A 16,208-nucleotide genomic window follows, 5' to 3' on the forward strand; every position below is an offset into this window, starting at 1 on the left:
CACAGGCTCCAGACGCAAAGGCTCAGCGGCCATGGCTCAAGGGCCCAGCCGCTCCGCGGCATGTGGGATCTTCCCGGACCGGGGCACGAACCCGTGTTCCCTGCATCGGCAGGCGGACTCTCAACCACTGCACCACCAGGGAAGCCCTAACTTTAAATCTTGTATGCACAATTTTTTAAAACCTGTGGCTGTGAGTTACAGTACCTGAAGTCTGTGTTTATCTGTTCCTCCCATCTGTTGTATCTATTTTTTCTTCATGAAGGAACCCTTCTTGGGTTCCTAGTTAGTTATCTCTGACCGTGTGCTGGTTTCACCTTGAAAAATTATTTGTGGTGGTTCCCTGAAGGCAAAGATATTGATACATGTGCCCTCTTCAGAGAGACTTTGCATTTGCTTTTGTCAAAGGTTTAGGGGCACTTCCAGTCACTTCCAATGATAACTAGGGGCAATCCAGTTACTTCAAACTAGGTTCCCAGTTTATGGCTTGAGAATTCTTGGGCTACTGGGCTCTACTCCCTGGGGCACAAAAGGACTCATCAATGGTCACAACTCCCTAAGAAAGGGCTTTAAAATATTCCCCTTTCCTTTTCCTTCAACTGTTCTGCTCAGTATCAAGGCAACCTTTTCTGAACTCCCTTGGGGCTCGTGGTGTGGAGTGTGCAGCTTCATATCACATTAAACTCAAGGGTGAGACCCTTGGGGTCTCAGCCTAATGTGAGGAGATTCTTCTATTAGACTCCCCACCTTGGACAGGCCCTGGACTTTCACTTCTGTCCCTCTTGCCCTATGTGGTTGATGAACTGGAACCCACAGGTTCAATATTAGCAAAAGCCCTCATGTCATAAGTAGCTTTGGTGCTCCAATATTCCAATCTTCTTGTCAAATATCTGGTTACCAGCTTTCACCTAATAATTGGCCTGAGCATTCCCCAGGCTTTTAAGCATTTCAGTGTTTTTCAGAGGATATTCTTATATTTTACCTAATGTTGCTATTTTCAGAGGGAAGATTAACTGAATAAATTAGTCCACCATTACGCCCCCAAAAAGAAAATCCAGTTGTAATGATAAAATAGGCCCAGCATAATTCCTCCTTACTGACCTCTGACCACATCCTCTGACAATGACCCAGGCAATAATGTCACAGATAAATACCAGATGGCCCATGTACCAGGGGACACCCTCACAAATCACAGCCACCACTCAGTGTGTAACTGTGATCCAGTACCAACTCCACACAGTGACATCATACATAAATGTCACCCCTCAGTGTTCTGGGAGATAATCCAGAACTATATTGCTCAACAAGCCTATGTTGGGCACCTGCCATGTGCTAAGTACTGGAGTTACAGCAGAAAACAAGACAGACAAGGTTTCTGCCCTCATGGAATTTACCGTCTGGTAGGGGCAGTGGACAATGAACATGTAGCAAATAAATAATTTCAAAGAGTATAAAGTTCTATGAAGAAAATAAAAGAGGGTAATGAGTCAGAGTGGGCAGTGCTACTTTAGATGGGGTATCTGGGAAGACCTCTCTGAGGAGGTGGCATTTCAGCTGAAACCTGAACGTTGAGAAGGAGCCAGCTATGGGAAGAACTTGGGGGTGACGCATACTAGGCAGGGAAATAGAAATGCAAAGGCGCTGAGGCAGGAGCGTCACGCTCGAGGAACAGCAAGGAGGCTAGTTTTGCTGGAGAGGAGTGACCTAGGAGGCAAGTGACGGGAGGAGGGGAGAGTGGGGGAGTGAGGTTAGAGAGGGAAGCAGGGGCCAGATCATACGGAGTCTTCTCTTGGCGGGCCGTGGGAAGGAGTTTGGTTTTTAAGAATAAATGGAAACCCAAAGGGTGCCAAGTCATTTATGGGCTGAGAAGATCGCTATGATCAATGTTAACCAGTCAGAACTGTCATGTGTAAAGATAAGGCCTGGCTCCCCGCAGTGCCACCCTCCCAACTCTAGGGAGGGTGGCTCTTCTTTCAGGAAACTTCCTTCCAAGCTCACAGGTGACACACCTCTCTCCAAGCCCGAGAGAAACGTGCTTTCTGATTGGACAAATCCAGGAGCATGTTTCTAACCTTCTTTAGGTCGAATCGGGCGGAGCCCACTGTGACTGATTACAAGCTCTCCCTCTCTTCCAATCAGACTGCTATTCGGGAGTGTGTTTGCGTCCCATTCCCCTGGTGAGATGAGTGAGTCCTGTGATTGGCTCTCCTTGTATGAGTGACAGCAGACGCATCTTATAGGCGCAAAGACGAGGCTGCGATGCCCGGCACTGTCCGGCGCTGAGGGTTGTGCAGGAGGAACCCGGAGCTGTCAGGGCGGGCGTCCTGCTCGGTGCCCGCCACCCCGCGCGCCGCCCGCACTATGGCCGCCCCGCCGCAGCTGCGGACTCTGCTCCTTGCGATCAACGCACTGTTGCGCAAGCGCCGCTACCACGCAGCGTTGTCCATGCTTAAGGGCTTCCGGAACGGGGCTGTGTAAGTCGGGCGGTGGGGCGGGGCAGGGTCTGAGGGATCGATCAGATGGGGTCGGAGAAGCGGGTTCCGGGGCCGGCGCCGCCGCGCTGTGCGCCCCTGAGCAGCCCTAGTGTGTCCCTAGGTCTCTCGGTGTCCAGTATCGGTGCAGTGGGAGCTGGATTTTGGGTTCCGAGCGCCTTCTGAGCCGGGGCTCCCACTACGCTGTTTCTGGGTCTTCCGTGCTTTGCAACCTGGACCTCTTGCCTTGACTGCCTCCCATGCAGCCCCTGCCTCCCTTCATTTGGGCCCAGTTTCCTCTCTCCCGCCGCTGTGTGCCCTTGGGTCTAATGGGGAGCTGGACTGTGGCCTCTAGCCAGCCGGCGGCCCTGCCTCTCTGTGCTCACTCCATTAAGCTGCGCGTGGGCTTTCATCCCGCTTCTCAATTCTCTTTTGTAAGTCCCTTCTGGCACAGGGGACTCCTGATAAGCCTCAGTCGTGATGTAAATGAAGCTGCAAATATTTGCTGAGCAAATGAAGACCTGCAGAAGAGGTCTTGGGGTCATTTCCCCTGGCTGGTGCCAGGACGGGAGCTCAGCTTCCTTTAAACTTCATGCATAACAGCTCTCATTTATTGAGAGCCTACTGTGCCAGATCTGGGGACGCATCAGAGAACAAACGGAAGATCTGCATGCTCTTGAAGTTGGCATTTTAGTGGCAGCATGGCATGGCTGTGTGGATGTGACCACCTTGGTTTGAATCCTGGTGCCCCTTACCTGCGTGATCTTGAGCAAGTCTTTTAGCCTCTCTAAGCCTCAATTTCTATAAAATGGGGCTGATAATAGTACTTATACTGTCAGAGGCTTGAGTCAGTATGTGTGAAATGCTTAGCACAGTGCCTGGTATGTATATAACTGTTGGCTGCTGTAATTGTTGTTCTATTCACATGGATGTCTGACTGGCTCACTCCTTCACCTGGTTCAGGCCTCTGATTGTCACCTCCTCAGTGAAGCCATCCCTGAACTTCCCACCTCCTTCCCTACTGAATTTTTCTCCATAATACTTACCACCATCTGACACTAAGTAGTTCACTTATGTATCCTGTTTTTCTACTGTCTTTCTCACTGGAAAGTGAGTTTCATGGTGATGCCAAAAATCTTGGCTCTCTGTGCACCAATGCCAAACAGAAACAGAGACAGAGATTTGGAGGAAAAGAAGAAGCTTTATTCTTTGCCAGGCAAAGGGGAAACACAGCCGGCTAGCACCTCAAGAACTGTGCCCCCCATCTCTGGGGAATAGGGCAAGGTTATATAGCCGGGACTGGTGGTCTGGTAGGTGATAAGGCTCAAAGTAATTAAGGTCTTGCATTATCTTCTTCTTGCGTTATTTCCAGTTACAGCTGGCCTCAGGCAGCCTGGTAATTGGGTCTGTTTGGTAATTGGTTCTGTTGGCCTCTGGGTTGTAGGCCTGCGACCTTCTTTCTGAAATGCAGAGGTTACAAGGGTTGATTTGCTACAAGGGAGTGCAGGGAGTGTAAATACCAGGTGGATAATGTAATTCACACGGGATCAGAGAGTGTTGGGGCAGGGTGTAATTCACACAGAGTAAGGGAGTGATAGGTACAGGATGTAATTCACATAGTGTCAGAGAATGTTAGAGGTTAGCTTTGTGAAGGACAAATCTAGTTACAGACACTACAGATTAGTAACAGTTAAAATAAAACTAGGATTGATTAACTCTCTCAGGCCTGTTTATGCTGTTTCCCCAGGCTGTTCATTGTTACTTTATTTTCCTTGTCTATCAGAAAAGTCTAGTTTCTATTTTTGCTGCAACAATGGGGACAGAAAGTTTAATCTATTTTGTTCCTTGCTATAGTCCTAGTACCTGGTACATAATAGGCTCTCAAATATTTACTGAATGAATGAATGTGCAAGGTAGGAATTGCCATTGTCCCCATTTTCTGGATGAGAAGACTGTGGCTCAGAGAGGAAGATTCATTGCTCATGGCCAAGTCACTTAGTCAGGGTCGGAGCCAGGATTCAAACCCAAGGATACCTGATCTCAATGCCAGGCTCTTGGCTTCCCTGGGCACCCAGAGTCAGGGAGACGGTGGTTCCCCCTGGGTCTGGCCAGATCATATCAGTCATGCTTTGGTGTGACCAGGGTGGGGTGGGCCCTGAGATAACATCAGTGGGCCCAGGCCCATCTGTAAGGACCTGTAGTCAAAGTGGGGAGACTGATGATTAAATTACCATGGCAATACCAGATGATCAGGAATGCTTTACAGAGGAGGTGATGGTGCCATTTTGAAGGCTGAGTTGGAATTTGCTGGGGGTGATAAGGGCATCTCAGGCAGAGGCAATGGTTTGAACAAAGGCCTGGAGGTGGAAAAGAATGTGCTGTTTGTCAAGAGAGGCCATCCATTCAGGGAGGCCGACTTGGATGACTGAGAACTGTGACGTATGAACTGTGTGAAATGTAACTCATTTTGATGCTCCACTCCTAAATATATCAATGTGCATCTCTGAAAATAAGAGCATTTTCCTATATGGCTAAAGCATCATGATTACATTTAATAAATTAATCATAATCCTATAATATTGACTGCTGTCCAGTTGATAGACCAATTGTTCCAGTTGTCCCCCAAATGTCCTCTATAGCAAGTTTGTCTAGACCAGGATCTTCCAGGATATCACACTGTACCTGCATATCCTTTAAATCCTTTTTAATCCAGGGCATCCCATTTTTCAAGATGCAGAGTGATCCTGTGAGCGGTAGTAAGTGGCTCCCACCTGAGTTTGAGGAGTTTGGGTAGGGGGCCAAGCAGATGTAGGGAGTTGGGGGCATTGTTCTGCTTGTGTCTGTGGTATAAGGAAGGACCCTTTTAGCCCTGACCAGCTGGAGGAGGCCAAGGGTCTCTTTATTCAGGGGAAAGAGTCATGACTTTGGAGGAGGTGGGGCAGGGAGCTTGCTAGGGCCAGGATGAGGGCCCTGCCCACAGCTAGGCAGTGAGAAAATAAGCCATTCAGTGTGGCCACCACTACAGTAACACTGCCGTCACTTGATCACATTTTTTATTTGACTTATTTTTTGAAAATTAGGTAGCATATTCACAAAAGGCATAAAAAGTTAGAACTTTTTAGAAGGTTACCTTGCTCTAACCAAGCATAGAGCACATATAGAACCACCTCGTTCTTGTACAGCTGTGTGGTATTCATTCCACTGACTGCTGGGTCCATTATTTGTTTTCCCAGTAGTCCCCTGTGGATGGACACATGTTTGCTCCCAGTCTTCTGCTCTTTCAAGCAAGCCTCACAGATACTCATATGACAACAATCAGGGGCTCGTGACAGTTGTCTCAAGGAGGCTGCCAAAGATTTTTAGACCTTGTAGCCTGGTAAGATTGGGGCCAGACAGCAGGAGAACTTGGTGGGGCGAGGGGAAGTCCAATAAAGAAGAAAAAGAAAGGCAGAGACACTAATATTGGTTGAATTAGGAACTTTTACATGCGCTATGTCCTTAACTGCCAGAAGCAACTCTGAAATGGAGAATACTTTTAACTGATGGGAGAAGGGAGGCTCAGAGATGTTAAATGATTTATCCAAGTGTATACAGCAAAACAGGGCAGGGCTTTGGCACCAAATATTATTTCCTTTGTACTACCCACTTTGGTTTGGTTTTTTTTTTTTTTTGGCCACACTGCGTGGCATGCGGGATCTTAGTCCCCCCACCAGGGATCGAACCCTCACTGCCTGCATTGGAAGTGTGGAGTCTTAACCACTGGACTGCCAGGGAAGTCCCTGTACTATCCACTTTGAACCCAGATCTAACTTGAAAACCAGCATTATTTTCCCTCCCCAAATGATGTCAGCATTAGGGATGGGGAGGGGGCACAGGGAGTCAGAAAGAAACTGTGATTCAGTGGTGCTGTAGTAACTGTTTGCTTTTGTTTCTACAGCTATGGAGCCAAAATCCGGGCCCCTCACGCACTGGTCATGACCTTTCTCTTCCGGAGTGGCAGGTACCCATCCCCTCTGCACACCCTTCAAACTGGGAGAGAATGTGGTCACCCCTCAGTGCCAGGACTGTTGCAGTAGCTTCCTAGCCGGGTCTAACCTGTCTGCACCACCACCTCCTAAAGCACAAGTCTGATTCTATTATCCCATCTCGAAAATTCCCCTGACTCCTTGCTGTCCTCCAGAGAAGCCCAGCTTCCAGGTGTGGCCTTCAAGGCCCTCTGCAGCCTGACCTCAGGGACATCCCCCCTACTCCCCCACGCCCACCCTGGGGTGCCCTTGGCACCAAGACTCACTGCCATTCATTCATGTGCCACATGTGGTTCTACCTCCTTACGTTTCTCATGCAGTACCCCCCACCAGGAATGCCTTTCTTCTTCCACCCCACCTTTATTTCCTTCCTAGCCACCCATACCAGTTCTCTGAGGATCACTTTTTCAGGAAAACTGTTCATGACCTACCTCTTGCCCTTGTTCAGACTTCCTGGCCTTCCTCTGATCTCCCATAACTTCCCTCAAGAAACTTCTCAGAAATCACTTTGTGGTCTAGTTTTTAATGTATGTAGCCTCATCTGGAGCTTATAAGAATCATACATGGGGGACTTCCCTGGTGGCTCACTGGTTAAGAATCTGCCTTCCAATGCAGGGGACGCAGGTTCAGTCTCTGGTCAGGGAACTAGATCCCACGTGCATGCCGCAACTAAGAGTTTGCATGCCACAACTAAGGAGGCTGCAGGCTGCAACTAAGGAGCACACATGCCGCAACTAAGGAGCCAGTGAGCTGCAACTAAGGAGCCCACAGGCCACAACTAAGGAGCCCGTGAACTGCAACTGAGGAGCACACATGCTGCAACTAAGGAGCCCGCCTGCCACAGCTAAGACCTGGCACAACCAAAAAAAAAAAAAAAAAAAAAGAATCACACGTGGACACCCTACTACTCAGATACTCAAATCCAGCTTGCAAGATTTTTTCTTTTTTTTTTTTTGGCCGTGCTGCACAGCATGCGGGATTTTAGTTCCCCCACCAGGGATCAAACCTGCGTCCCCTGCAGTGGAAGCATGGAGTCTTAACCACTGGACCACCAGGGAAGTCTGTGTAAGATCTTTTCTTTATGTATTTTTCCTTTTTATTTATTTATTTATTTATTTTTATTTATAATTTTTGGCTGTGTTGGGTCTTCGTTGCTGCACACAGGCTTTCTCTAGTTGCAGCGAGTGGGAGTACTCTTCGTTGCAGCATGCGGTCTTCTCATCGCAGTGGCTTTTCTTGTTGCAGGGTACGGGCTCTAGCGTGGGCAGGCTTCAGTAGATGCAGTGCGTGGGCTCAGTAGCTGTGGCTCGTGGGCTCTAGAGCACAGGCTTAATAGTTGTGGCGCACGGGCTTAGTTGCTCCGCAGCATGTGGGATCTTCCTGGACCAGGGCTCGAACCTGTGTCCCCTGCATTGGCAGGCGGATTCTTAACCACTGCGTCACCAGGGAAGCCCTGTATTTTTCCTTTTTTAAATTTATTTTTGTTTTAGTTTTTGCCCTCCGAATCATTTTTTTAAATTGAACTCATTCATTCATTCATTAAATATTTATTGAGCATGTGCCAGACACTCAAAGATTATTATTATTTTTTTAAATAAGTTAATTTATTTTTATTTATTTATTTTTGGCTGCACTGGATCTTCGTTGCTGCGCATGGGCTTTCTCTAGCTGCGGCAAGCAGGGGCTACTCTTCGTTGTGGTGCACAGGCTTCTCATTGCGGTGGCTTCTCTTGTGGCGGAGCGCGGGCTCTAGGGCGCCCAGGCTTCAGTAGTTTTGGCATGCTGGCTCAGTAGTTGTGGCTCGCGGTCTCTAGAGCGCAGTTCTGGTAGTTGTGGCTCACGGGCTTAGTTGCTCCGCAGCATGTGGGATCTTCCCGGACCAGGGCTGGAACCCATGTCCCCTGCATTGGCAGGCAGATTCTCAACGACTGTGCCACCAGGGAAGCCCCCAGACACTGTTTTTAGGTGCTGGGGATACAGCAGTGAAAAAAAACAGAGAATGATCACTTCCCTTGTAAAGCTTGCATTCTAGCAAGGAGTAGCAGAAAATAAACATAATAAGGAAAGTATATGGTATGTTAGAAAATTGTATGGGCTAGGGAAGGCCTCAGTGAGAAAGTGACATTCGAGTAAAGACTTGAAGGAGATGGAAGAGTTGGCCAAGTGGGTATCAAGGGAAAGAATGTTTCAGGCCAAGGGAACAGCCAGTGCAAGGGTCCTGAGGTGGGATCATGCCTGGTGAGTTTGAGGAGGCTGCAGCAGAGGGATTGCAGGGGAGAAAACAAAGAAAGGAAGGTCACAGGGGTAACCTAGGCCCATCCTGTCCAGCTTTAGGTCATAGAGAGGAGTTTGGCTTTTCCTTTAAGTGAAACAGGAAATTGTTGTAAGAATTTGTATAGGGACATGCCACTATTTGACTTATCTTTTAATAGTGAGAGAGTGAAGGGTTTGCTGCTAGGGGTCAAGGGTAGAAGTAGGTGTAAAGTAGGAGGCTGTGGCAATAATCCAGTTGAGTAACTGTGGTGGCCCAGACCTTGATGGTGGCAGTGGAGGTGAGAGGTGTTCAGATTCTAGAAACATTTTGAAGGAAGGATTAGTGCCAACACTTGACAAGTGGGAAATCCAGCTTGCCTTAGAACCGTCAGCGCTGGGCCCATGTTCCTATGGGGTGAGAACCAGCTGACTCCTGGCTCTCCCCACTCACCTGGCAGACTTCCACAGGTCCCAGAAGACACACTTCAAGGTCCTTCTCCAGCCTTCAGGGCCCTTGCGTTTGCCGGCCCTGAACTGATCTCCCAGAATACACTGCTCCTCTCCCTGGTTCTCCTCACTGCCCCCTAGTGGTTTTTTAAAGATAAATCAAATAATCTGTCCTACTTAAATGTTCGCTTCTCTCAGGATAAAGAAAAAACTTAGCACGGCCCTGCCCCTCCCCCACAGCCTTTGCCCCACACATTTTCTGCTCAGGCCTTAATGGTTTCTCTCTGTTCCTTTACTCCCCATTCTCTGTCCCTCCTCGGGACCTTTGCATGTGCTGATCCACCGCCTGAGGTGCAATTCCTCTCCCTTCCTGACCTCACTGACTCCTCATTCTTCACACCCCAGGATCATGTCTTGTCAAGGTCAAAGTTTGACCTTTGTGTTGTGATTATTCATTTCATAATTCCCTCTCCCATTAGATCATAAACCTCATGAGGGCAGCAAGCAGATCTCTTTTTTCTCAGACTTGTATCCCCAGATCCAGCACATAGTACATACTCACTCGCTCATTCATTTCTTCACATCTTCACTCCCCAAAAAAATACTTATTGAGCACCTACTATGTGCCAGGCCTTGTACTGGGGGCTGAGGATGAACAAGCCAGATGTAGACATCACTCTCTTGTAGCTTCCACTGGGATGGGGTGGGAGTGGGGGGAGATAATAAGCAAGTATATAAATGTCAGGTGGTGATAAGAGCTATGAAAGAAAAGAAAAGTTGGGTAAGGGAACAGAATACGATGGGCGTTCTTTTATGTAGAGTGGTCAGGGAAGACCTTTCGGAGGAGGTGGCGTGGAGTCAAGGCTGGAATCCAGTGAGGGAGCAGCCCCAAGAACATGGAGCATAGAGGCCCGGGGTTGAATGAGCATCAGCCCATGAGCTCCTTGCCTGGGTCAGTTTTGCGTGCCAGGTGGGTGAATGCCCTGGGGGCGGCTGGGCCTGCACTGACGGTGACTCCCTGTGTTTGTGCAGCCTCCGGGAGAAGCTGTGGGCTATCCTGCAGGCCACGTACACTCACTCCCGGAACCTGGCCAGCTTTGTGTTCACTTACAAGGGACTCTGCGCCCTGCAGTCCCACCTCCAGGGCGAGACCTACCAGGTGCACTCATTTGTGGCTGCCTTCCTTGGGGGCGTCCTGGTGTTTGGAAACAACAATAACATCAACAGCCAGGTAAAGGCCCTCTCCTGGATGTGGGTTGGGGAAAGGGGTGGAGGTGAAGCGTGGGACAGGATTCAGGTATAGAGTTGGGGATGGGAGTCAAAGAAGACAAGCTCTTGGTTCCCTTCCATGTCCGAGGGTCTGTGGTTCACCAGTCCCTGTGTGACCTTGGGAAGGTCACTTCCCCCTCAGTTTCCTGCTCTGTTAACCAGGTCCCTTGGAATTCCATGATTCCCAAAATCAATGTGTGTGCAGCTCTCTGGGGCAAAGATTTAAAAAAACAAAACAAAACAAAACAAAAACACAAAACACCACTCTGCAGTGACGTGAGAAAAAACCATGACCCTGGAGTAAGGTTTTCATAAAACAAAACTTCCTACATTCAAAGAATTGTCTCTTATTCTGTAACTTGCCCTTTTTTCTGGGTTAAAGTTCTGTTTTTTAATGAGGTGATGAAACTAAATGCTAATCGTTGCTGCTACTCCTGTTTTAGCATCCTTCTTGGGCATTATGAAAGTTGGCAGTCTTTCCAATTTGCCTCCCTCAAATTTCTTAAATATTCTTAAATTGTAAAAGTGGGGGCTTCCCTGGTGGCGCAGTGGTTAAGAATCCGCCTGCCAGTGCAGGGGACACGGGTTCGAGCCCTGGTCTGGGAGGATCCCACATGCCACGGAGCTACTAAGCCCGTGCGCCACAACTACTGAGCTTGCGCTCTAGAGCCCGCGAGCCACAACTACTGAAGCCCGCGCGCCTAGAGCCTGTGCTCTGCAACAAGAGAAGCCACCACAATGAGAAGCCTGAGCCCCGCAACAAAGAGTAGCCCCCGCTCACTGCAACTAGAGAAAGCCTGCGTGCAGCAACGAAGACCCAATGCAGCCAAAAATTAAATAAATGAATGAATAAATAAATTTTTTAAAAAGAGCACAAAATCTTTCAATAAAAGGTGATTTTCTTAAATAAATAAATAAATAAATAAATAAAAGTAATACTTTATTTTCACATTTTAAATAATGCAAACTAAGCACCCCCTATGTGCCTGGCACACTTCTGGGTGCTTAGGATACATCATGATAAAATTAGAAAAGCTGGAAAGAAGTTCCTGGGGCTTCCCTGGTGGCTCAGTGGTTGGGAGTCCGCCTGCCGATGCAGGGGACATGGGTTCGTGCCCCGGTCCAGGAAGATCCCACATGCCGTGGAGCGGCTGGGCCCGTGAGCCGTGGCCGCTGAACCTGTGTGTCTGGAGCCTGTGCTCCACAACGGGAGAGGCCACAACAGTGGGGGGCCCGCGTACCACACACACAAAAAAAGAAGTTCCTGTCCCCCACGAACTGTCCAGCCACTGTCCAGAGATAGCCACTTTTTTAAAATTAATTTTTATTGGAGTATAGTTGATTTGCAATGTTGGTTTCTGCTGCACAGCAAAGTGAGTCAGTTATACATATACATATAGACAGTCACTTTAACTGTGTATTGTATAGCCTTTCAGAACTTGTCTGTGCTTGTGTCAGTGTACATAGTAGGAGTTTTCCACCAATGAGATCATACTACGTTTTTTTTCATGTAACAGTGTATCTTGGAGGCCTCTCTTGTCAGTCCCTTATCCTTTATAACATCAGTAGAGCCCTCTGCTGATGGGATGGACCAGCCTTGATTTCACAGTCTCCTCTGGATGGACATTTAGGGGCTCTTTAGCCTTTGACCATCACACACACACACTGCAGTCTACATCTTTGTTCAGACATCTTCCTGTACTTATGTTAGTCTCTCTGTAAGTTCCTAGACATGGAATTGTGGAATCTAAGGATATGAGCATTTTGTATTTTGGGAAAGTTTCCCCAATTTTGTTTTTTTGATAGAAATTTCACTTGTCTGTGAACTTCCAAAGTCTAGGAATCCTGGACACACCCATCTCCTTCCCTCTCCTCTCCTTTCCCTGACCCCTGGCAACAGCTGCTCTGACCTCCATTTCAAAAATGTTGTCATTTCAAAAATGTTGTCATTTCAAAAATGTTATATGATAGACATTTCTCCAAAGAAGACATACAGATGGCCAACAGGCACATGAAAAGATGCTCAAGCTCACTAATTATTAGAGAAATGCAAATCAAAACTATAGTGAGGTATCACTTCACACCAGTCAGAATGGCCATCATCAAAAAGGCTACAAATAACAGATGCTGGAGAGGGTGTGGAGAAGAGGGAACCTTCCTACACTGTTGGTGGGAATGTAAATTGGTGCAGCCACTATGGAGAACAGTATGGAGTTTCCTTAAAAAACTAAAAATAGAGTTACCATATGATCCAGCAATCCCACTCCCGGGTATATATCTGGAAAAGACGAAAACTCTAATTAGAAAAGATACATTCACCCCAGTGTTCATAGCAGCACTATTTGTAAGACATGGAAGCAACCTGATGTCTGTCGACAGATGAATGGATAAAGAAGATGTGGTATATATATATATACAATGGAATATTACTCAGCCGTAAAAAAGAACGAAATAATGCCATTTGCAGCAAAATGGATAGACCTAGAGGGTATCATACTAAGTGAAATAAGTCAGACAGAGAAAGGCAAATACCATATGATGTCACTTATATTTGGAATCTAAAAAAATGATACAAATGAATGTATTTACAAAACAGAAACAGACTCAGAGACAGAAAACAAACTTATGGTTGCCAAAGGGGAAGGGGTGGGGGAGGCATAAATTAGGAGTTTGGGATTAACAGATACACACTACTGTGTATAAAACAGATAAACAACAAAGACCTACTGTATAGCACAGGGAACTATATTCAATATCTTGTAATGACCTTTAATGGAAAAGAATCTGAAAAAGAACATATATACATATATATGTATATGTGTGTGTGTATAGCTGAATCACTTTGCTGTACACCTGAAACAAACACAACATTGTAAATCAACTATACTTCAATTTAAAAAGATGTTATATAGGGCTTCCCTGGTGGCGCAGTGGTTGAGATTCCGCCTACCGATGCAGGGGATACAGGTTCGTGCCCTGGTCCGGGAAGATCCCACATGCCGCGGAGCGGCTGGGCCCATGAGCCATGGCCGCTGAGCCTGCGTGTCTGGAGCCTGTGCTCCGCAATGGGAGAGGCCACAACAGTGAGAGGCCCGCGTACCGCAAAAAAAAAAAAAAAAAAAAAAAAAAGATGTTATATAAATGGAGTCATTGTAATATGTAACCTTTGAGGATTGGCTTTTTTCACTCAGCATCATTTCCTGGCAATTCATCCAAGTTATTGTATGTATTAGCTGTTCATTCCTTTTCATTGCTGAGTGGTGTTCCATGTTATGGATATACCTGTTGAAGGACACCTGGGTCATTTCCAGTCTTTGGCTATTAGGCATGCAGCTACTCAGAACATTTTTGTACGTGTTTTTGGTGAACGTAAGTTTTCACTTCTGGGGTAAATACCCAGGAGTGCAATTGCTGGGTCATATGGTACATACATACTTAGTTTCATAAGAAACTGCTGAAGCATTTCCAGAGTGATTGTACTGTTTTACATTCCTAACAGGAATATATGCGTGATCCAGTTTCTTCACATCCTAGCTGGCATGTGGTTTATTACATTTCACATTTTAGACATTTTGATAGGTGTACGGTGCTATCTCACTGTGGGTTTTTTATTTTTTTTTTTGCGGTACGCGGGCCTCTCACTGTTGTGGCCCCTCCCGTGGCGGAGCACAGGATCCGGACGCGCAGGCTCAGCGGCCATGGCTCACGGGCCTAGCCGCTCCGTGGCATGTGGGATCTTCCCGGCCTGGGGCACGAACCCGTGTCCCCTGCATCGGCAGGCGGACTCCCAACCACTGCGTCTCCAGGGAATCCCTCACTGTGGTTTTAATTTGCATGTCCCTGATGACTAGTGAAGTTGAACCTTTTTACATGTGCCTGTTTTCCTTCTGTGTAACCTCTTCAGTGAAATAACTGTTGGTGTCTTTTGCCCATTTTCTAACTGGATTGTTTCTTTCTTCACTGTTGAGTTTTGAGAGTTTCTAAAAATATATTCCATGTACTAGTTTTTGTCAGATACGTGTTTGTAAATATTTTCTCCCAGTCTAGCTTTTCTTTTCTACCTCTTCACATGGGCTTTCACAGTGGGAAAATTGTGAGTTTTGATGAAATCCAGTTTATTAATTTTTTTCTTTTATGGATTGTGTTTTTTGTTGTCGAGTTACCTTTTAGTTTCGAGCCGTGTAAATATATTCATTTTTCAGATTTTTTAATGAAAAAGAATAATAAAGCCATAAACAGTCACATTTAAATGCCCGCTACGTAACCATTTCAAGTCACCTGGCGCGCAGGTGGCGCCCCAGGGTGGCAGAAGGTTCCCGGTGGCTGGGCCCACCTGTAACCCCCACCCCCCTGTCATTCGCTCCCTCAGATCAACATGTACCTGATGTCACGCCTCCTGTTTGCCCTGTGCCGCCTGGGCGTGGGGAAGGGCTACATCCCTGAGCCCAGGTGGGACCCGTTCCCGTTGCTCACCGGGCTAGTGTGGGGGCTGGTGCTGTGGCTCTTCGAGTACCACCGGCCCACGCTGCAGCCCTCTCTGCAGTCCTCCATGACCTACCTGTACGAGGACAGCAACGTATGGCACGACCTCTCGGACTTCCTCATCTACAGCAAGAGGCGCCCCTCCGAGTAACTTGGCCCCAAGGTGCTCATGGAGGCTCCCGCACCCAGGTCACCATCGGCGGGCTCAGCTCGAGATTGGCTCCATCAGCGAATCATCCCAGGGGATCCGGCCTTTTCAAGACCCGGGGTCTCAGACTCTAACTTTTATCAGCCCGGGGTTCCATCTGCCGACATGAAAGCACTGATTTTCAGACCCCATTAGGTACTTGAATGGTGGAACGAGCCGCCAGATCAGGCTGGGGAGCCTTGGGCGCGGTGACAGCTGTGCTGCGGACTCTGTGAGACCAGGGGACGTCACACCCCACCCTGGGCCTCAGGGGTCATCGCACTCAGAGGAGGGCACTGAAGTCTCTTTCTGGTGGGTATGTTTTGCGACTGTTCTTCTGGAACAGAGGGCTCCTGGCTGGTGGGCAGTGGGTTGCAAATGCGTTTTTAGAAAATATTCAGTTCCTTGTCTTAGGTGTTCTACTGGAGAAGCTCTAGCGTTTCCACTGTCCAATAGAAACACGATGTGAGTCATATACGTGATTGAAATTTGTTTAGTAGCCACATTCCAGTGGTTAGAACTCCGAGCTTTCACTGCCGAGGGCACGGGTTCAATCCCTGGTTGGGGAACTAAGATCCCACAAGTTGTGGGGTGTGGCCAAAAAAAAAAAGGGGTGGGGGAAGAAGCAGGTGAGATTAACCTTAATCACATCTTTTAACCCAGGATTTCTAAAATATTATCATTTTAACATGTAATAAATGTAAAAGTTATGAGATATTTTACATTCTTTTTTCTTGTAGTAAGTCATCAAAATCAGGTGTGTGTTTTATACTTACAGCATTTCTCAATTTCAACCAGCCGCATTTCAAGTGCTTACTAGTAGCCACATGTGGCTAGTGGCTACTGTTTTGGATAGCACAGATATAGTATGCTCTACCCTCGCAGAAAATTCTAGTGGACAGTGCAGATATAGAGCTAGAAGACATGGGTTTGAGTCCCCACTCCACCACTGTGTAACCTTGGGGAAGGTTCTTAGCTTCTCAGAGGCTCAGTTTCTAGTAAAGTGAGGATAATCATAGTAATACCTGGTGTCCACATTGGACTTGTGTAACTACAGCAGCTGCTTCTACTAATTAC

General features: G+C 47.4%; 1 protein-coding gene across 2 annotated transcripts; it reads left to right on the forward strand.

Annotated features, from left to right (window-relative positions):
- Positions 1-2,255: 2,255 nt before the first annotated feature.
- On the forward strand, positions 2,256-15,846 carry PXMP4 (peroxisomal membrane protein 4). Of its 2 annotated transcripts, XM_081256976.1 has the most exons (4): positions 2,256-2,471; positions 6,406-6,468; positions 10,226-10,424; positions 14,832-15,846. In XM_081256976.1, exons 1-4 carry the CDS (start codon positions 2,359-2,361, stop codon positions 15,093-15,095), a joined length of 639 nt encoding a protein of 212 aa, XP_081113102.1. In that variant the 5' UTR covers positions 2,256-2,358; the 3' UTR covers positions 15,096-15,846. The 2 variants fall into 2 exon arrangements, with proteins under 2 accessions (XP_081113102.1, XP_081113103.1); XM_081256977.1 differs by lacking the exon at positions 10,226-10,424 and having other exon boundaries at positions 14,832-14,977.
- The last annotated feature ends 362 nt before the right edge of the window (positions 15,847-16,208 follow it).

Source organism: Mesoplodon bidens (genome assembly GCF_964165515.1).
Source record: "Mesoplodon bidens genome assembly, chromosome: 15".
Classification (NCBI taxonomy): domain Eukaryota; kingdom Metazoa; phylum Chordata; class Mammalia; order Artiodactyla; family Ziphiidae; genus Mesoplodon; species Mesoplodon bidens.